Source organism: Linepithema humile, chromosome 2 (assembly GCF_040581485.1).
Source record: "Linepithema humile isolate Giens D197 chromosome 2, Lhum_UNIL_v1.0, whole genome shotgun sequence".
In the NCBI taxonomy this organism is placed as follows: domain Eukaryota; kingdom Metazoa; phylum Arthropoda; class Insecta; order Hymenoptera; family Formicidae; genus Linepithema; species Linepithema humile.
The window spans coordinates 7,719,924-7,743,192 of NC_090129.1; the positions used below are offsets into that span (position 1 = coordinate 7,719,924).

A 23,269-nucleotide genomic window follows, 5' to 3' on the forward strand; every position below is an offset into this window, starting at 1 on the left:
CGTAATACTAAATAATTTGTACGATAAGAATTTTCACAATTTCTTTCAAATTTGATAAATTCATAATAAATTAAAATGTAGCACCAGTCAACGCGTAAGATGTATAATTAGTGAACGTATTTCTTCGTATTCCACTTTCAAAAGCGCTAAAATTCACCATTAAAAAAATAATAGAAAGAAAATAATTTGTCGGAAACGCGCGGCAAATATCTTAATAGCAAAATGCGAAAAAAAGCGCATCGCTCGACGAAATCTAATTACGTGTGCCACGAAGAGAAGGCCTCTCCATTAAAGGAATCCGACAAATTTGCGGTGCGATTTCTGCTACGGACGACGAGTGAAACTAGGTGAAAGTAAATATAGTGGTAGCTCTTTGTATTTATGTACACTGTCCCTCGCGTACCATGAAAAGGGCCTACATTCCGATTCAACCGATCTTTCCTTCTTTATTATATCGAAAGAATCTATGTCTGTCTAAGGCGAATCTTGCGTTTCTAATGTATTTACTTGTAATATTCTTTATAAGTTCAAGATGTGTACTTTATGAATACAAGATTTTGATTATATTTTCTTAAAAGTAAGAAATAAGAAACGAAAAAGCAGACTGCGACATGTGTGCTCGATATTTTTATCTTGTTTTCTCGCTGATCGTTTATGTGCTTGTTTCTTTCTCACACCATTGCGAATTAACATAAATTAGCCTGGAAGGCTTTCGACGAATACTACTTTCTCACATATTTGTCCAAAACATGTCTTCGAGCGAGCATCCGTTAAGCCGCGGTGGCTTAAAGTTAATCGCGGTAAAAATTTATACCGATGAGTCGTCTCGATAAATGCAGCAATCGGGCCCCGTAAAACTTTCCACAACGATATATAACCGCACAGTGGACGGACTTTTCCGCGGACCGACAGACCGACTCGTCGCTGGTTTATTTCACGAGGGACCTCTGGCATCGCGGCGACTTTCACGAAAACATAAAATGCTGTGGAAGATGTCGTTTGACTTCTCGGCTCGCTTGATTTCACGCCAATTACGAATAAATTCCTGACGATCATGAATTAAAAATCATGTTCAATGAGGAATGCCGATGTTACTTCCATCTTATTAAAATTATATTTCGGCTCGAGAAAACCTTTTCGGTGATAATAAATGAAATATGGATATATTTATTGAGTTGTATTTAAAAAAAAATATTAAATTCACACATTTGATAAGTTTAACAAATTTTTTTACGTTTAATAAATATACAAAATATGAAAAGAATTTGCATGAAATATTAATCCAGTTTAAAAAAAGAAATAGATTTCGTTAATCGTAAATATATCCTTCAGTACATGCCGGAGAGATCTAGATCTAGTGCCGCCGAATAGACGTTTGACATCTAAATGCCACTTTCAATTTGCGCATATGTCACGATGTAAATTAATTGACCATACTAATCTGTCTCGCTTGGAACGCGAGATTGTTTTACATAGATTTACGTTCAGGAACGCCAATAACTTTAATTGCCGTATGATTAGAAAGGAAAGAGGAAACGCTAAGTTGGTACAAGCGGCGCGTCAAAGCGAAATCCTCGAGCCGTACGTGCATATGTATTTGTACAGATTGCAGGTGATGCGACTATACGTATCGTTGACATTGCCGGAATGCTGTCAAGTAGCTGGATTCGTGACTTTGTGATGAGCGTGGTCGCGCATCGCTGAAGACCCGCGGTTAATTTCACGAGGCTTAAACATGCCTGGGTTTCTTGACTTTCCGGCTTGCATAAATCCTTTTTCTTTAGAATAAATTATAGGCAGTCTGGCCTCGTAGATATGACCGCGAATAGACTTATGTTAAATGACGCGAATAATGTTTATGTTAAGACGATAATATTTTTGTACATGCTTATCGCGGCAAATTACATTGAAGTGATCTCATTGCACTTGCGTAACGATGACCGGAAGTTAAAAGAGTATATGTAGTGGAAACCTAAACCATTTTTAAATGCCTTGCAATTCAATCATTGCAATAATATTTTCAAAGTACAATGTCCGTAAAATAATCTTATAAAAACGTTATTCAACACAATATACACTTTTGAATAAGTTTATGTAAAAACTCTACTTGATTGCAACTTGTTACTTTATGCAAAATTTTCAAATCATTTTTTAGCGCTTTAGCAAGTTTTATATATCCTCTGACATTTATGCAATCAGATGGTTGGTTAAAATTAAACTGCCATTCCATGTAAGTTTCCGGCAGTTTATAGATTAAATCTGGTAACAATTAGTTATGTAAGCTTAATATGAAGACTGTCGTGCAGGAAATTCTTGCGTTTTCAATTTCTCTAATTTAAAACTTGAAAATTATTTTGCATTTTTCTTAGGTTACGCTTTTCACGTATCTGTTTTTCCGTAAAAATATTATACTACAAAAATAAAGAGAAAGAAAACAATAATTTGTATTTTGCAATAATTATTAAATCTGTCGCTTTATTTTACATTTAATACTTAATTTCTCTCGAAAAAAAATAGTATATCTTCTAATTTTAGATAAAATTTTTTATCGCGCAAATACTTATTGCATTACGCAAGCACACAAGCCTAGATATAATTCTGTCGTAAATTAAAGAAACGAACTTAATGAAATAATGGGTACGGCGCGTTTCTCTCGCAGCGCAGCGCGGCGATATCGAATCGCACGGCGCGAATCGAGACCGCGTTGCGTGCTCCGTCGTAACGTTGCACGCATATCGTACCAGCGCACGCACGCCCCAGAGCACACGGGCCCGTAATTATATTGTCACGCCGCGGGTGTTCAATTTGTCGGACGCACCTCCACTGCCTCCTCCACCTTCGTTAAGCACCTTTGCTCTCTCGCACCCGCACCGACCGTCGCCTTCGATGCAGCCTCGACTTTGCCTTGTCAGTACTCTACAACCCTGCCGTTCTCACGCCGGCGGAAACCGTTTTCAGCCGGTTTCTCCATTTGAGTTCGCACGAAATCGCCGATAACGACGCGCCACAAAATTCCAATGCTCCGCTCTCGCCCGTTCGATAATAACGTCTTAACTTATGAGCGAACGCGCGGGTTTCTTTTAACGTATCTAATTAGGCATAGATAGAAACCTAACTAAGAATATTGATTTTTATTAATTAATAAACATAACATCTAAATGAGAATTTTAATAGAAAACATTCAATTGATAAATATGTGGTTATTTAGGTTTAATTATCGATAGATGTTTCGTTCAATATAATTGGTTTAAATGCTTAAAAAAGGGTTCGATAATTAATATTTTTAGCTTTATTCTAAAGGCGCAGAAGTAAAAGAAAAGGCTCGAGACAATTCGCGTCACGAAACCAGATAACGTATACTCGTGTGCGGTCTGCCATTAGTGCTGCGTGTATCGTATATTGATACAGGCTATTAATAATCATGACTACAATAGCATGTTTATTAACGAAACGCATGATATGTATATGCGACACACGCGGCAAAATCGAACTTAAATAGGCTATTCAAAACTAGGTAAAAACTTGCGATTTACTTACGTAACTGATCATAGGTATGTTGCGGGCTTGAGCGACTATGGCCTCGACGTAGCAGGAGCCTTCCGGTCCGAAGAAGGCCACGACCCCGTCGCAGATCATCTCGATCATTGCATTGGTAGCTTCGACAGTCTCTCCCCTCGTGTCGTTCCATCGCATCACTAGCGTCACGTTCGGCAGAATGCTTGTATCGTTGTTGATCTGAAACACAGTGAAATACCAGACAGTTAGTTTCACTGCGCGAAAACAAATACGCAAGAATTTTTGACTTCGCAGCTTGAATAATTCTGACGGCAGATTCGCAAAAATCAATTTTAATATCCAGAATCGTATTGAGAAGTTCGTATAAAAAATATTTTTATAAAAAAGATTGAATGTTTTATTCGTATATTTTTATAGTAATATCTGGGATATAATATTTATACGATTCTCGTGAAAAAATCATGTCAATCCTATGGCGCTTAATGAAGCTACTTTCGAGCGATAAACCTTTATTGTGCAATAAGCGGCCCCAGCATTCGCAATTACGCGATAAAAGTTTACAGCAGCCGATTCTCTATGGCGAAGTTTATCGGTCTGTATTACAATAAATGCGAAAAGAATCATCCGTGTGATGCGCACGTGTTCGCCGTAATGGCTGACTCGGCGCATTACCCGGCGGTGTCCCGTTTTATTTCTCGGTGTGCATTCCTACGGTTCACCCGGTATATCCGGCTTGCATTTACCATCGTTGTCTTATGCAAATCTGAATTCCTGCAAACAATACTTTTTCAAATAGGGTCACTTCGTCGGAGCGTGCCAATTTACATGCTTGGCAATGCGACCTGAAATTATAACCGTCCGTGGTATGATCGTTGAAAAGTTCGCATATGCAATAAATCCTTTTGCGGGTCGCGCTGTCGCGATTGCATTGTGCGCTAACATTTAGATCAAACCTGAGTATCAAGCAGTTTCCCCACAGAGTCAACAGAATAAATATATTCAAACTATGCCGCACGTGTGTGGACGGTCAGGTCACGATACACATGACGGTATATGAAAGTTACCGATTAATGTTAACGGAACTTTGCAGAGTTTACGTTGCGGTTTCGCAAAGAAAGCATTCGACTCATTCTAGAATCACGCTAGGAATGTAAAAATATCTTCCTTATTGTAGCAATATAGCTTTGGAGCTTATAGCACAATTTAAACGCGTTATAAATTTAACGAAGACATTGACTGTATCGTGCATTTAATAATTTATAATAAAATTACAGATTTTTGTAAAATACAAAAAAGTAAAAATTCTTTTAAGATTATGCATCTTTTAATTTAATATTATCTGTCTTATTCCATGATATAGACATAATTTATATAATGGAATTCGTATATAATTATATCAGCACATTAGTGGATCGAAACCAGACATTCCTTAACGTGTATTACAAAATTACACGCCTTTATACATTCATGGTTTTTCTTGTACGATTTATTACTGCTATATCTCCAAAGCAAGAGGGTTGCCACAGTAGGAAGGTTCGTGATGTCATGTAATTATCTCATGTGAGATAAATTTACTTGTTCCAAAGCACATACGTGCTTTGCGGAAATTTCTTAATACAGAAAGATAAATAACATTAAACGCGGAAGGAGAACCTGACAAGTTTATCATAGTTGTGCGCACAAAAATCAAGCGTTCCTAAAATGCACCGTTAGCGTAACGCAATCAGATCACGTCATGCAATATGCAAACGATTAAAATAGATGAACGATTTCCGACGACAGGAATGCCTAAAAAAATATCGCAGAGTTGACGCGAGTACACGACGAAAATTCCATTGATGACGAAAGTGAATTTAATGCACGGTATTTTTATGCCCTTTTATTGACAATGTACATCGACGAATTATGACGTCGCGTCGCGTGAGTGTACGAATTTGCGCAGCTTCACGTGTCAGAGCACCGTTAAAGCGGTTTCAAAGAAGCGCGATAAAAAAAATCATTATCCTTCCCGTTGGATGCCGCACATTCCTGATTTGCAACTTACCACCTGCGCAAGTGCGTCCAATAATAAATGTTGTCCAACAATTTGCATACCAACGTTATATCCAGATTCATTTACAAGAATAAATGTCCGCGAGGCACGTTATTCGGATGTTATCCCTGTCAAATACCATTTTTTAAAAATATTTTTCGAAATTGTAACATGCACACATTTATATTTTGACAAAGAAAATTTACTAGTAGTAAAAAAAATTTAATAAAATACAGTAAAAACTATACAACAATAAATACGAGAAAAATTCACGAACTCCAAAAAATATGCAATGCTAGCAAAAAAAAAAAAAAAAAAAAAAAAATGAACAAGAAAAAAAGAAATATAATTTCGATTTTATTTAGCAAATCGATCTACAAACTCAGTCCATTCGTACGCGATACCTCGCGTATTTCGTCTCACCGTTAATCCGCGCGGCGGAGTGAAAAATTTTACTCTCCGTACCAGAGCGCAGTGAAAGTTCGACGTTCTTCCTTAATCCGCCATTCGTTAAATTAACTTCCTTCATCAAGAGCCAGGTCAACAGTAGCGAGGTTGCGCGCCGGCGCGCCTTGTTATTTATTAATAGAGAGAACCGCGCGTTAGCAATTTACAGTGTGCGTACCACTGCCCGCGCGAATGGATATTATGAATGTGATCTACGCGCTTAAAAAGCCAAGTACGCCGCGCCCATTACGACGGCACGGACTCTCTCTTTCTCTCTCCCTTGCGCGCACCATGCAAAATCGCCAATTAATGCTCGTTCTATTTACGAATATACCTAAACCGAATGGAACTAGTCGTGGGAGTGCGTACGCGAGTGCAAATTCCACGATTTTTTTCACATACCCGCGGGCGAAGACCGAGCAGGTAAGGCGGTGCTGCTGCACCTGCATTCAACACTTGCGACCGCGGTGTGCGAATCAAGTATTAAGCGAGACTCACATATGCGTGATCTACGCAATATTTTCGCATGCTCACAGTTTCGATCAGTAAACTGTATCATTAAACTGTTTAAAATATTTAAATTCGCTAATCTGACAATGAGTCTTATGTTTCATTTAAGTATAATTTAAAAAATAATTGATATCAATGCAATCTAGAAAATATATTTAAGCAGATGTTATAGATTTAAATTTCTTTTCCAAGCAAAATCAGTCGCAATTAGTTACTATCCGTGTATTTAATATCTTTAAAACAAATTAATATAATTTCTTTATAATAAAGAAATATTAAAACAGATAAATTTTGAAAAGTATTATTCACATAAAATAATTCGCAATACAATAATTAACCGTACATTCTAAACTTATCGTGACATATTGCTATCTAAAACAGAAATAAATTGAACTTTAAATATCATTAGTTTCATAATAATTTGCGTCATTAACGGGTTGATAACCGATAAATCGCTAAAATATGCCTTATAACGTGCAGAAGTGCGCGACGAGGCTGCTTGTTAAAAGAGATGCTCGTATCGCATCGATAGTGCTCGACCATGAACACTTGTGAATTAAACTTTATTCTAGCTGCGAATAGAGGCCGACATTGCGATCGCGATGCTTACTCTTGCGTGGCATATCGGCGGATATAAATAAACGGCCGCAAAGCTCGGCTTGTTTCCTGCACCTTTCGACTCGCTGAATGCGCGGGTAGCATGCATCGCAGTGAGGAGAGTCATTACGCGTTTATCGTTGCAACTGCGTTGCGGTGCATCGAACTGCTGAAAGAGAAATTTTATCGCGAGACCACATTGCACCAGTTAATTTCCAATCTCTTTGTCTTATTGTCCGCTCGTTTCTTTAATCCTGGGACGCGTGTACAACAATGAAGATTTTGCAGAATAGCGAAAAAATAATTTCGATATATTTAAATCGAATGTTCAAGAAACAGCCTTAAGATTCCCCTAAGAATTATTTAGAGAAAAAAAGAATTGATCGAAGAGAATATGAAACTAACAAACAATAGGAAGTCTAGCGACATTTTGCAATCAAAGGTTAAGGAGAAACGCGTATGCGGCTTACATTTGGATGCATTATCTTAAATATGTGCATTTTACGCATTATAATTCGTTTTATTCTCGTAACTTTTGAACTTCTGTAGTTTTTAGATCGCAGTCACTATCTAGAATATTTTTTCTTAGTAACCGTGACACATTAAATTATAATCTTTGAAATATTGAGAAATGATGTAACACATTCACATTCTTCAAATAACTAAACAATTTTTATACGTTGAATAAATTACCAATAATTCTCTAATAAATTCTTTATTTCATAATTATTAAAGTTTTAACGAATAAAGAATATCACGCCTCTTCCATATTCATAAGCCAAGTTTTTAAATGAGTGATGTAAAAGATATATAAACGCTCGATTTACTCAATGCGATAAAGAATCAAAGCGAAATGCATTCGGCGGAGAATTTATCTTTCAGATTCTCTCTGCGCTCGGAGGTCCGATCGATATTGCTCGATGCTTTCGATCTTACACTCCTTTATTACCATCGACGCGGCAATTAATCTGCACCACCTCATTCTCATACCCGGATATTGCGCATTGCGATAGGATCAATGCTTATTTCGACAATTCGCACGGGTTCATTCTCCGTTCCCCTTCTCCTTCTTTCCCCCCTATCTCCGAAGTCATTTTGATCCTTCACATGTGGTCGCAGGTTGCACGAGTGCAGGCAGGTTTGGAAAGAAAAAAGAAACACAGTTAGTGGATAAGGAAGGATGCTGCCTGCACGGACAACTGGCGAGAGGAGAGGGGAAACTGCAACGGGCGGTGGACGGGGTGAAGGAGGAGGTAGGGTGTACGTTCCCGAACCCGCGAGCGAATTCTTCTCACGGTTCGCGAGAGAGCGCCGTTTCGCCGGCACGCGTGGGCGGACCAGCGAATAACGCCGGTCTTGTATTTTTAAACCCTCGCGGGGGCATCGGCGCGTCTCTCCCTTGGTTCGGCGCTCGTTCGGCCATCGCAGAGGAACTTCTGCCCTCATAGCGGCGGCGACGAGCGGGAGCCGCGTACCTTTCTCTTTTTACTTCCTCTTTATCCGGCGTGCAGCACGCCCGGGCGAAAACGGTCTCACGGTCCCCTGTGGATGCACGGTGAGGTGGGGAGGAAGGGAGAATCCGCCGAATGAATTATCGAGGCTTCTGGAGCGAGCGGGCGAGCAGCCGTATGGCAGGATCGAGGAAAAAGAAATGCCAGATATTATGGTCGTTGTTGTCGTTGGTTGGATAATCGAAGAAACTTCGCAACGGACCCAAAAAGTCGAATTATCGACTGGATTCTTTCAAAAATTAGGAAACTTAGCAGAATACATACAGAAACTTCTTTCAGTAACGATTCGGATGCGTTCCGCGAATCAAAATGCCTTCGCCTGCTATGTGTATTTTTTTATCATATGTGCTTTAAAAATATTGATTTATCTGAGATTTTATGATTGTGCTTATCAGATCGCGCAAGTAATATGTAAACATTCATTTCGCGTTTTAAATATTATCAATTCCGATTTATCGAGAATTTATCGAGAAGATCCAAAGAAATGTTTTCAATGTCAAGAATTTATAAAATAATTATTATTCTAAATAAAGAAATTTTTCAATCAAGAAGATATTACAGTTGAATGCGGATTTAAGTTTACTTAAGTAAGCTAACTGGCACAAAGCAGAATCGTTCTTACGACCCAATTTCCCGCGGACTTTGTAACATTTTGTTGAAATAATGATATCCTGTCTAAGCCTTGGCTTCCCTTAAAAGGCCCGTCGGAATCTATAATTTTAGGCGTGTCTCATCAGTCGTGTTTTCATGCGGCGGTAATGGCAGATAAAGCGCTGGAGCATAAGATGCTATTACTATTCACATGATCGACGTATAACGTTGTAATCCGCTTCGGAACATGTTTAATGGATAGAGTTACGTTCCGCATCGACGAAATAAGTAGTTTCTATACGACATTATAATTTTGCAGTGGCGTGTTAATATGGGCAGGAATAAACGTCGGAAAAGGAGGAACGATATTACGGAATTGAGATTGCGTCGAAGGAAAATGAAATTTCAAGGGAGTGGCCGTTTTCTCCTCGAGAACTGTGAAACTGACAACCCAAGATTTGAATTTTTATAAAACTTATGCGGCATTTAATTGTCCATAATTGGCAAAAAAAATTATATATAAACAAATATGGCCAAATTGTGGATAATCAAAAATGCCGCGTAAATATTATAAAAATTCGCATTTTGGGTGCCAGAGTTTCACAGATCTCTCTCCTCTCGGGCTCACCTTCGATGTTGTGGTTAACCTCGACGACTTCGCCTAATTCTAACTGAATCCGGACGGTCGATTGCCGGCCGGCAATCGTCAATGCGCCGCATAAACTAATAGCATCAATGATCTATTATTACCAGTTGTGCGCGATGGGCATGATAACGCTATAATCTTCTGCAAAAGTCAGCGGCCGGGTTCAAAGATATCGTTAACGGTGGCATGATTGGTCGCGTTCATGCAAACGCGCAGCACGCATCCTGATGCGAGTAAGCGGCTCCTTGCGATAAAGCAGACGGTAGTTCGCCTATTCTGAGAAGCGGCTACTGATTATAGCGCGCAATGTATCAATAGACCGTTTAAACGAGCCGTGCAAAATACAGTCGATCTTATGCAATCGACATAATAACGCCACTTTCGTCGATAACAATAATACTTAAGTATTTCACGCATATTTCACATGTTTATCGGAAAAATGAACATATTGCGACTTAAACGAGAACAAAACGTAAAGAAGACGTGAAAGAAGAACGCGCGACTGAAAGCCGAGTAGCAAAAATCTTAAAAATACATTTTACCAAATATGCATTTCAAAGCTTTGCACCGAATCAATTGACAAGATACGTAAAATACGTCTTACCTCGTCGAGGGCCATGGACAGGGCGCCGGAGATGGCGAGACCCTGACGATCCTTGAGGCCGCCCTTGATGGCCGTGAGGTAACCGATGGTCAAATTTTTCACCGCGTTATTCCCCGACTTCAGTTGGCTCTTGTGTGCCTGCTGGCACTGGGTCGCTGGGGCCGCTGCAGCTGTTGATGATCCTGGCGGCTCAGTCAGACCCAGGACCAGGGGGCTGCTGGCCAGTAGCAGCAGCACCAGGAGAGCGCGCGAACTGTTGAAGCGCAACCGCCACGGATGCAGCCAATGTTGCTGTTGCTGTTGCTGTTGCTGCTGTCGATCGCGCTCCCGATGGAGCTGCTGCTGATGCGGATGCTGGCGACGGGGAGGCCTGCGGCGGCTCGGCTCTACTGACGGGCCGGGGCGCATGGCCGCCGCCGCCACCGGTCAGCGCCTCCCTCCCGCTCACCTGAAAAATTTTTAAAATTTTTATTGAAAATATTGCACTTATAATGTGAAAAACATGAGATGCGCAGCGACTGCTTAATCAAGAAAAATATTCGAATAAGCTAACAATGGAGCAGCTCTTATTTATTATTCATCTATCTGGATTATTTACCAAAATGTTTTATATTATAATTTAAGCAGTTCAAATATGCCACTTAAATCGCGTTAGCGATATTAAAATAAAGTATTTGTACCATAAATATATAATTTAATTGTATATACGCAAATATAAATAAAGAAATTTAGGAAAATATTGACTTAAATATTTAACAGAATCTATTGTTGTCAAAATTTGCTATGTGTATATAGCACCCTGATGCGCTTGAATAATTAATCAGTATTTGCAAATGTTATCTATTTCAGAGATATTGAATATTCGCATTCGATCGCTTATATTCATCAACATGCGTGCCATGCATAACGAGCGTTACAATTTCCGTACAATCCGCAAACGTGAAACCGGTCGTGGTTGGTATTGCAGTTGTGACAATAATACATATCTTCCTGCTTGAATGCATTTATCACGAGGCCAAATTTATTTGCGTGAATCATCGTGCGTGCCATCTGTGCTTAACTAATAATAACTGGTACCTTTAAAATAATATCATTACACAAAGTATATATTGAATCGATTTAGATACATGTGTGTGTGTGTGTGTGTCAGATATTTTTATATACCTTGCATATCTCCTATTAATGCATGCCTTGAAAGACAATCGTCCATAAAGTAAATTTATATCGCGTAAACCGGATGTCGTGAGTCCCAAAGGAACTCTACATCAGTGACATCATTGTTGCAGTGGGTAAGCACGACGGTACACGACACTGCTTACACGCTGCGAATAAACGTACTGCGATCACGCGCGTAAAACGACTGCAACTTCCCTTCCAATGTCCCGTAAATCAATTGAATTTATTTTCTTGTTCATCGGAATCGCAAGACTTTCTTGATGGTGAGAATTTTTACGATTTTGTACCACACCAATTTATATTACACCATCCGGTGTTGATTTTTATTCCTTCGCGTCAATTTAAAAGTGTAAAAAATTCTATAATTTATGCAAAATAATTTAAGAAATTGTTACAAAATATTTAAATTTTATACAAGTTTGTGCTAATAGATAATTTAATAGCGTGACCTAATTTCAGCGAGAATAATTGCGAGGCGAAAAATACAAAAACTGTTATCTGCGAATTCCAACATTTGCCATAATAATAATTGATAAGAAAACACCTGTACGAGTACGCATCAGATTAGCGTTGTTGCGTCGTTGCGAAAATCGTTAGGAAACTCCGGACGCAAGACTCAACGTCGCCAAGCACGATTGCGTGTTAAATCGCCGCGAAACATGCACCGCTGGAACATGTGGCTGCAAAGTGATGGAGAGAGAAAGAGAGAAAAAGAGAGAAAGAGACACCTGTTACGATTACGTAACCCCTTAAGTGAGTCGGGCTAGCCTGTAACGACGTCAAGCAACAATAAAGACGTCCGCCTGTCATGACGCATAGTGTCATTCACCAAAGGAGGAAGCACGCGCACCTTTCGACTCGACCGGTCGCCGCCGCGCCGACTTTCAATCTCTCCTAGCAGGCTTTAATTATCACGGCCGAGGGAGTTACAGATTTATTTGACGCCCGTCGCCGATTGACAATGGGGACATTAAAGGGCCATGGTCTCGTCGACACGCCACGCTACTTCACACTTAACCCCTCGACGCCGATCTCCACCGTTACGTCACCGCTCGTCCATCATATCTGCGTGCTGCACATACATCGCACTTGTACGTCGTCCGAATGACGTACGAGTGGGCGCGCACCTTTCGCTCGACGGCTGTATCCCGCCTTTCCCATGGTGCGCTTTCGCGCCATCACGCCGTCGCACCAAGAAAAAAACGAGTAACGTTTATATAAAAACAGAAAATAATTTTTACTTAATACGTAGACGTTTTTCTTCAGTATAGATATATTATTTTATTATATTTGATGTTATATTTCCGTCTAATTATTTATCGTATTCTATACTGTTTCGAACGAGTAACATACAATACAATTTATGGAAATTACGAAAAAAGAACTAAATAATTCTAAAAAAAAAAAACAGTCGAACGGTCGTAAAGTGTCAATATGAAACTCGATGCATAATGCAAACAAACTGATGCATATTTTATGCAAGGAAAAAACTATGTTTAACAATGTTTGTACCTAGTAAATAGCAATTCTTGATGAAATGCGAGTCTTTGTTAAAGAAGACACCACGTTTTTGCTAATGAAACTGACACGCTGACGGATGTTGACAGCTATAACTGTCATCGTAATTTCGTGACGTGGGTTGACAGTTCAGTCATTAAATATATTATATGATTTCTCAATGGTTCATAGAAGACATCGGAGAAACTTACATCAGTCGCCACAAATTAAATAATATTATTTGAAATTTAACAAGAAAAAATAGTATTTTTTTCCTATTTTTATATATATAAATATATCAGTCCGTTAATGGTTGTAATAATTTTAAAGATACAACACATATTTGTTAATACTCTAACAATGTTACAACATAAATTAACGCAAGCGTAAGAAGAAAGCAGTGAAATGGTTCTTTCGTGAAATTCGAGAAAACGATGTAAGAAAATACACGATAATACATGCCGCAGACAATCCACGCAGATGAAACGTGTTAATATGCAGTTATTTGCCTAATATATTGTTGGTTAATATAATTAGGATGCTTAGCGTCGGATTTGCCGTAGAATGCCTCGTGACACATGTTACGAAGAAAGAAAATCTCTGGTCGTTGCAGATCGGTCGATTACTGATATATGGGATCCCTAAAACTACTTTTTGTCAAAAATTTTGATTTAAAAATCTGATAACATTTATCTAATCTTATCATTTATATAAAATATATTTTTTTTGTATTTCGAGCAAAATTTTTATGTGTGACAAATGTTGCAACAAATGTTGCAATAGATAGACATATGTCAATTTAGCAAGCTGCAAAGATTCTTCTTAGTTCAGAGTTCAGAGTTACTTCAGAGTTCAGAAGCTTATATAGAAATGGAAATAATTTTGATTCAAGATTCACAAAGAGCGATTTAAGCGTGATGTGATTAGCCTAATCGTGAGAGCAGAGTGTGTAAACGATGTCACGCCCATATTTGCAAACGGAGAGAGAGAGAGATCTTAAAACGATCGCATGAAAAAGACAAGTAAGCCATATATATTCGTTTTATCACGATAATGTCGATAACTAATACGAAGCACATACATTATGTTCTAAAGATAGCCTTGGAATATTTTGCGGTTCTTATATGATATATATATAAGATATATAAGACGTAAAACAAACATGTTAGGCGAAAGTAGCGTCTGTTTGTGCTTCTTTTTGTAATTTATAAGATTGAAACCTTGAGAAAATATTTCTTAATATTTTCGTTCCGGAAAGTCTTATCGTCAAAGTCTTGTTCGTTTTAAGATATGTGGATATTTTTAGATATTTATATCAGAATTTCAACTATTTCGCAGTATCTTTGTTGCACGTAATAGTTGAAATGATTTATACACAAAAGAATTATAATATTTCACGGACATATTACTCTTTATATGAAATAATCTTCATTTTTTATCATCGTTTTGGCATTTGACTTCTTAAAACTGTCTTTGCTTCGACCTAATTGCAATTTGCATTTATGTTAATGTAAAATTTTTATAACTTTGTTTTTTTTATCATTTTTTAAGTCAATAAGTATTTTAATAAAGAAAAAAATTATGCCGCGGCAAGAAATAAAATTTTTCAATAAATCGCGCAGCTGTTAATGCCAGAGCATTTTAGCTGCAAAAATTTGACGATGAACAAACACGTCATTGTGAAAAAAAACTTTTCTATTAATAACTGCGTAAGTTTAACAAGTCTTTGCAAAAGACGTAACTGATACGCGAAGCAAATATAAGCCGATAAAAAGCTAAGAATAGCGTTGTGTGTTGAGGCACACACTTCATTTGTCGCTGTCGTTCGTTTGCCAGTTCGGGTTAAATTATGTCTGATGAAAACATCTATCGTGTGTAAATTAAACAACACTCGTGTTCCGAAATTATTTGTTCATTCACAAATACCCGTAAAAGAAATTCAGGATGGCAAGTATAATTATTCCGCATAAATACACAAACAAGTATTGCAAAATGCATTATTTTGTAGATTCAAAGTAGATTGTAACGGCAATTGAAAAGTATAAAACGAATGGGATTTACATAACACATCGGTATGTGTGTATCAAAAGTAATTCCAAATAAACAGAAATCTAAAAGAGATTTAAAAGAGATCTTTGTCATGTCTCTCACGCCTGTATTGTCCGGATCATGTTTAGATAACTTTGAATAAATGTTACTCATACAAAAGATTTACGTAAATGTTTTTATATGTCTTTTTACATTTACGTCGCTTATGTGGAACGCATGGTTATTTCAATTGCTAAATCTGGACTTGTTTTTCAAAGTTCCGAAGAAGAGTCAAAAACAGAACTTTCTGACATCATACTTTATTTTTATTAATGCTATTGACTTTATAATTAGTTTTCACCGTTTTAGCTTTCAAAATTTTTTAACATTAAATCTTGTAAAAAGAAAGAATCTGTTGAATATAAAATAATTAATTAAAAAACATATTTTTTTATGATTAATTCAAAATATATTTCATATATCGCGATTGTTTCACCTTTTTCGTCAAAGTCTACGTAATTTTGTCATCTTTCTCTGTATCCATCGAAACTGTATCCACTGAAACGAGATTGACACGGCAAGTCAAATGATGGAAAAGCTGTGGCACGCGTTAGACTTGCGTTTACGCAATTCAGGGTCAACACTCGCGGTGCATATCGTTTAGATAAACAGCGATAAATTTGCTCTCTCTTTTCTTCCTTCTCCCTCCCGTTGGAATTCTCTCCTGCTGGACTACAAATGTGTCCAGACGTGCTCAACAGAAAACGCTGAGTCAATCCTGGTTACACTTGTGTATAACGTCGTACAAAATTTTCGATCATCTCATTGAATTTTGAGACAAAATATGCAACAAAAAGAATAATATTTTATACGAGTAGCAATAATAATATATCAATAATTTAAACCGAGATGAAAATTATTATTATTCATGGGCATTCATAGGTTTCGCGCCGATGTTTCCGATGTTTGCGCGAAGTTTCACAAAGCAATAAAGTGTACGACCTCGAAATATGTTTGGGGCTTCTAAACAGTGTGTTTCGTACATACATACATGATGTGAATAAACACACGTGGCTTAATGTGGCGGTCGCACGCGGTATGGATTGCGTTACAAGGAAGTAATTGTAGAACGATATGTGAATATGTAGTACAAGATGCGCGCACGTGGGCATTGTTATTATCGCGGTTGCGCTTTGCATCAGTGTGTTTCGCGCCGTATAGTATCTCACGTTACTACCGTAAACGTACACGGGTGTGGCTACGATTGGTCACCACGCGACACCTGGGTGCACACCACTTATCTAACCTGCATTCGACAGTAACAATGAGCACTCGTGCGCGCTTGATGGCGATCTTAAAATAAGTGAAATATATTCGAGATCAACTTGGCAAAACAAATCCGTATTAAATTACATTTTTATTTCATTCGTTATAAAAACGATCAAATAAATTTTCGTAAAATTTCATACGAAGCGGTGTATTGTATTTCAAAAGTTCATCATTGATTAATTAATTTATTATAGCTTTCGGTAAATGAAATTAAAAAGCAATATCTAATTATATACCAAAAGCAAAAATTCAGAAAAGTTGCTGAATAATTCAAAGATTGATATCTGACAGTTAACCTATGGTTTGGCCTCTAGAGAGTCGGTGTGAATACATCTACTTTGTTCCGTTATCGCTTGACGCAGTCAGTCTTCACCTCTGTTCTTCCCCTTTTTACATATCAATAAAATTTACATTTAATACCCATACCGGTCTGTCATCATGACGCCTTTTGGTTTCTTTTCATTTAACCTGACGATAATTTCTACCGTCGGCATCGGGCATACGCCGTGATCTTACAATTAGTTTTCCGCACATTCCGAGTTGGAATTCAATCATCATAAAATTACACGTGTGCGCAGGTATTAGCGGCACACACGATGGAAATTATGTTTCGCCTGAAGGCATACATATTCAGTATAAGGGCAACACCGTATGCAAATTGCGTGAGATATTTGCGACTTTGCTTCAATAGTTACAGGTCAGTTTAATTGGAGCTTTAAAGCAATGTTAGTATTAATATCTCGCCCTGGCGAGTATGCACTCACGGCGTTAATTAACGACTTTGCGTTTCGTATTAATTTGCCGTACCGCTTAATAATACCCGCTCTATGTTATAGGTATAATTCATTCCTCAGCACATCTTAATTCAAATAATAATTCTACCACATTAATTGCTGGCTTGGCACGTATAACATGATGTATTCCACAACATCAATTTATCTTCGCATTAAATCCGTAATATTATTCTTTTATTGTTTCGCACCAAATTGATAAATGGCACTGTCATATTTTGTCCAGAAAACTTTTAAAAACTTTATGTACTTTAAAGATCAAATTTGTTTTTCAGAACACTCGTAAGTAATTCAGTGAAAAAATGCACCACTTTCAATCAAGTTAAATTTTTTATCGAGATGCACAATGCATTCTATGTTATTCGAAGTATTACAAATTTTAAAATACTATTCATCTAAAGCTGCAAAAGCTATTTTGATCTTTAAACTGAGCATAGATCAGGCTCTTTGCCCGAATCTGAAATAAATATAATATGTTTTATGATTGTCTCGAGAAAAAATATTTTTTTTTTACATACAGAATAAAACTATTTTCATTTATTTATCGTTTCCTCTGCACATGTCTATGCTTTCACTGGTTTCTAGCTGATTTCTAATGGCAAAAAGGTGTGTCAATGTACTTGACGTTTGTCGAAGAAAACGATCAAAGTAGGGGAAGATGTCATAAAGGACGATGTCAACGGACGAAGATCGTTTACAAACACAATGTGGAATTAATCAATTATCGTACGGACATGCATGTGATGTCGGGGACATTGGAAGTACAATTGTCTCGTCTTCATCTGAACGCTACATTTACTACAATGCATTGCCAGTCGCTGAATGCATTGTGTCTGGACGGTAATTGTGCGTCTCGTGTGAAAGGAATCTAAGCCTGTATTCAACTTTATGTGCACAATATTACAGGCGTATAAAGGTTTAAGTGCAAAAAAAGAGCATTACGAAAGAGCGCAGCAACGATTGTAATAATATTAATAACATATAAAGATCAATGTTATATTTTATTGCGTGTGACTAAATTCGCGCAAAAGATTGGGTGCGATGCACAGATAATACGGCGCAACGAATAACCTTATATTTTATTCTGTATTATTGACGTCAAAAGGGTGCGTCACTGAAGGCAAAATTGAATCATATAGGCAGACTCGGATTTTATTAGCTCGTCATAAAATAGGGATCTCCATGAAGTAGAGGTCTGTCACAAAATAAGAGCCTTCACAGAATAAAAGGCTATTTTTATATAGCATCGATTAGAAATGAGAGACTTTTCATAAATCTTTTTCCAACTGGAACGTCCACATTGTGTTTACTTTACAACTATACAAGTAGGAATTTAGGCCATTAGATGTAAACACGCTCGTAAAAGACAGATGGATGAGATTGGTACAAGCAATGTGTAATTTGTATCTACGCATCTTTGCGCCAAATGTAGGATTTCAAAACCAAAATAGCGTATCATATACATCTACATACTTGAGTCATCTCTCATCTCGAGTGGATTACAACTGAATAACGTTTATCTTGCCCTGGTTCACTGTTCTTAAACTATGCAAATTAGCTAGAGAAGAATAAGTAATTGTGTAAATGTTGTTCATGCCTAACAAAATATCTTCACTGTCTACAAAGGATGGTCTTAGAAATCGTGGTATCTAAGTATACTATCAATATGTAGTAATAATAAAAGATTTATGTATCTAAAAAGAATGGAATATCTATGCTTTTTGACTCTTTCTGCACTCTCCAAATCGTTTTGTCAATAACGTCGAGATATTACTATATGATTACTGTTTTATGCATGTAAATAAATATTTAATCGTTTATTACAACGAAATAGTGAACAGTTTTGGCAAGAACATAATTCACTCTCATTGTTTTATCAATTAAAATTTTATTGCAGACATCTGCATTTCGGTAATCAATCAGCCAAAAATAATAAATTCGGAAACCCCACAATTGTTTCTATCAACACAAGGCGACGGCTTGGCAAATCAAATTTGACCTAGAATTTGTGTTTTCAGAAAATAATTGGCAGATCGCCAATGAAAACAGCAGTCGATAGCTATGTTTTCTTAATATCGCTTATAACGTAATTGGGTTTTGTACATACAATGCACTTGCGAATATTGGGATATTCACGCGAATCAACTGTGCTCACACATTCGTATGTCCGTTTCCTTCGAGAACCTGGCAGAATTCCAAGCTATGTGTATGCGTGAGCTTAAGTCATAACTCTTCCAGATTCAACAACTAAGAATTACTCACTACGTGGCGTAGTAACGACCGTTCCGGCGATCCGTTGCTAGAAATAGCCAATAAACAAGGCAAAATAAAGCTTTGAGAAATATTAGCGGTCATTAAGTTTTAATATTACTCTCAGCACTACTCAAATAAACCACTGTATGCGACCGCGACGAGTGGCAATTAAGGAAAGCAATAGAGTACAATTACGCGCAGATAAAATTTTACTCCGCCACGCATGAGGACAAGAAAATAATAAGAATCGTAAATAAAATTAATGTATTTTACGACTTTGAGCTATACAACGACCGTTGTGTCCGTATTAATTAACGATATCGTGAAATAATTAATTCATTAGAATATTTGATGTTTTTTTGGTATCAAAATATATAAAGATGCTTTGCTGAATAATATGTAAATGTAAAAATGGTGTTCTTTTAAAACAAATTAGACGATCTTATATAATCTCACTCGAAGCTTTTATATGTTGCACACAAATGTGCAAGCGGGAAACAGCGGATAGATATCATGTGTTTTCGTTACGTACAATCTCCGTAATGGCGTTTTATCGCCCTCCGGCCCTTCGGCACAGCCGCATAAAGCAGCATATGTCGAGTATAATTATCACGTGAAAACATGAGAATGTATGTGCGCAGTTGCACCGAACCGCACGTATCTGAGTATTACACGCGTCTCTCACTCTCTGTAGTGCGTGTTTGAAGTGTCTTTTATTACGTGTGGCAAAAGTAGCGATATTCTGTCCTCGGCGGCGTATGACGTTTTAGTATACTGCGCCACGGGCAGTTCGTAAATAGCGGCACGAAAGCACATACATTATCGCCTAGCGTGAGAAAACATTTATTCATTGTAACAAAAAGAGTTGCATTCCATGTTTAAAATTAGAACGAATACTTTTCTATCGTTTAATGTAAGAATACATTTAATCTATTTATACACGTAGTAATATTAATAGTTCCAATAAAAAAAAGATATTGACTGAATAATTATACTTGCCATTAAAAAGAAGCATTATTTTATAAGTTAAGATTGAATTACGTATTACTTTAATAAATTTGATAAAAGTTTTTAAATGATAAATTCGTAAGCGAAAGAATCAGTATAACATATTTATAAATTCTCAAGATAAAAGATTTTGATTGTGACTGCATATTATATTATATTTAAGTGATAAACTAATCTCTTGTAATTCAAAAATAAAATTTACAAAGCTCACTAGTTTTTATGTTCAATTGAGATTAAATGTTTGCAAAAGGCGATATGCGATTTTACGTAATAAGAAACGTAGTTTATAACGCAGCTCTTTCTACGAAACATCAATATGTGTTTACTGTATTGCACGTAGAGAGAAGAGATGCCATCCACTAATGCATGCAGTTCGACGAACAGCCGCACAGAAATCGAGCGCGGGAGCTCAGCGAACGGGCGTGTTTGCAGTTCCGTGGCGGACGTGGACGGAGATAACGCATTAAAATAGTACGCCGCATACGCGATAACACGTATTTATAATATCTACTGCGAGGCGTCGTTCCTCGCGGCGATATTAAATCGCGCGGTGGCATTAACTGCAACGACGCTGAGCGCTGGTGCCCTTTGTCGACACCTCTCAGAGACACTTGAGACAGAGTTTGATCAACAAGATTTATCTAATTGCTCCATTTTGGTTTAGTTAAAAAAATTAATAATCAGGCTAACGATTTTTGCGATTTAAATTGCGATAATTTATCGCAATATAGAATAATAACCTGTTAAAATTGTATTGTATATTGCATTACATCTAATTATTTATATAAGTTTATATTGTCATATTATCAAGTTTTTGTAATTCACATAGTATAGTATAGATTATTAATAGCGATAGAATAGCGATTATTAATAGGCATGATTTGCACAAATCTCGAATCAAAGTTCCACATGGATGTACTGATATAACGCGCATTTTAATTCGTTGACGCAAATGGAATATTTATATAATAGCAAAGTTACGACTGTTACGTATAAAAATATATTTCGCACTCCAACGATATTTCGCATGCGTCTTTGCTTTCATTAGCATATCACCTTCTTTCGTTTTGTGAGCAAAATAATAATTTAAAACTTATATGTCAACATAAATTAATTTATATAATTCTATTTATGAAAAATAAAATTATCAAATTTATCTCTGTCATTAAATTGCAATTAAAAAATTCATAAAGAACAAAGTAAAATTATAACATAGTAATCAATAGCCTATAAATTATAGGCTTACCTAAACAACATCGCAGAGCGACTCAGCAAGAAGATGGTTGAAGTTTGAATGCTACGTTGTAAGCATACTGCTGCCAATTTGTACTTTTCACAGTTTCAGCTTGGACGTCTAAGAGCCACCTGAAAGATATAATGATACTATGTGAGTCCGAATTCGGATAATTATAGAAATGTATGATAATAAATAGATAATAAATAGAGCATATATTACAAGACTAATTAAAAGTGATAACAAAAACATGTGAACAAAAAATGATAATGTGAGGAATATTTACGTCTTTTACTACGTCACTGAATGATAAGTATCTTAACAAGAAGACAAACTTTGTCTCGTATATTCTTTATACCTTCGTATCTATACTTATGTCTACTATAATTGCGTTGTATTGTTTATTAAGAATTAAGCAGAGTATTCAATTTTTAATTGTTAAGCAATATATACGAGAATATATATTATTAAAGAATGTATATATTTATATTTAGCTTAAATTTTTTTATTTTAATAAAAGACAAATATCGTTTCTTTATTCGATATAGTAGAATTATTCATATTGTTAATAATAAATATTTGGTAATTTTTTTGTTCTAACAATTCAAACAGCAATTTAAATTGCATCATTATACAAAGAACGGAAAAGGCGTGTCTAATCGTCCTCAAATGAAAAATATTGAAAGGAAAAATCAATCGCGAGCGCGACTCGATGCAGCTGGAACTGATCGATCCTAAGAAAAACTTGCAGCCGATCTGCTGCAGATCGTTGTTTACGACCACGGCAACCGTCGCAATCCGTTATGATAATAATCGACGAAGGGATTTTGCGGTCACTCGGTGGTGCGTTCGAGACAGCGTCATGAAAATAACGGATGCGTAATCTCGTAGACTCGATTTAAACGTCCGGATTAAACACACCTGTTCGGCGCGTGTCACGTCTGTCAACGCCACGCAACACCGCTCACCGTCCCGCCGCTGTAAATGTAATCGCATGTGTAATTCAGGCGACACTCACGGATTCCTAATGGCCCGGATCATGTAAGCCGGATTAAATCGCTATAGCGGTGATTTTAAAGCTATTTACGTTACTTGAATATTAAAATGTTGTACATTATATACAATAGTGACCACATACGATAATGTTCGTGGCAATATTTTTTATCAAACTGATCTGTTTTTTCTAATATTAAATCGATTTAAGAAAAAGATAATTTGTAGATAATTAAAATCTTATTGTTTCAGTAATATAACTTTTAGATTTTACTTTAATAAAATTTTGAGATAAGATCTCAATTACTGGGATGTTAAAGTTTCAAAAAATATGAATATAGTCAACTCAGTCTTCAGCAAGAAATACGTCATCAAATGTGTTTATTACGCAGGATAATATAATTTAAACGACTGCATTCGCGTTAGCGAATGTAGTGTTACGAGCTGTTGCCGTCATGGCATTTATTTCAACAAATAAAAAAAACATGTTTGACGTGACAACGCCT

The 23,269-nt window shown here is 36.9% G+C and overlaps 1 protein-coding gene across 1 annotated transcript in view; it reads right to left on the reverse strand.

Moving 5' to 3' along the window:
* Window positions 1-23,269, reverse strand: part of LOC105678845 (receptor-type guanylate cyclase Gyc76C-like) — a 62,267-nt gene that overhangs the window by 25,424 nt on the left and 13,574 nt on the right. The window contains exons 2-4 of the mRNA XM_067350621.1: window positions 21,783-21,901; window positions 10,455-10,902; window positions 3,538-3,735 (exon numbers count right to left, since the gene is read on the reverse strand). Of these exons, the coding sequence (XP_067206722.1) occupies window positions 3,538-3,735; window positions 10,455-10,862 (606 nt within the window). The 5' untranslated portion in view covers window positions 10,863-10,902; window positions 21,783-21,901. The remainder of the gene's footprint in view (window positions 1-3,537; window positions 3,736-10,454; window positions 10,903-21,782; window positions 21,902-23,269) is intronic.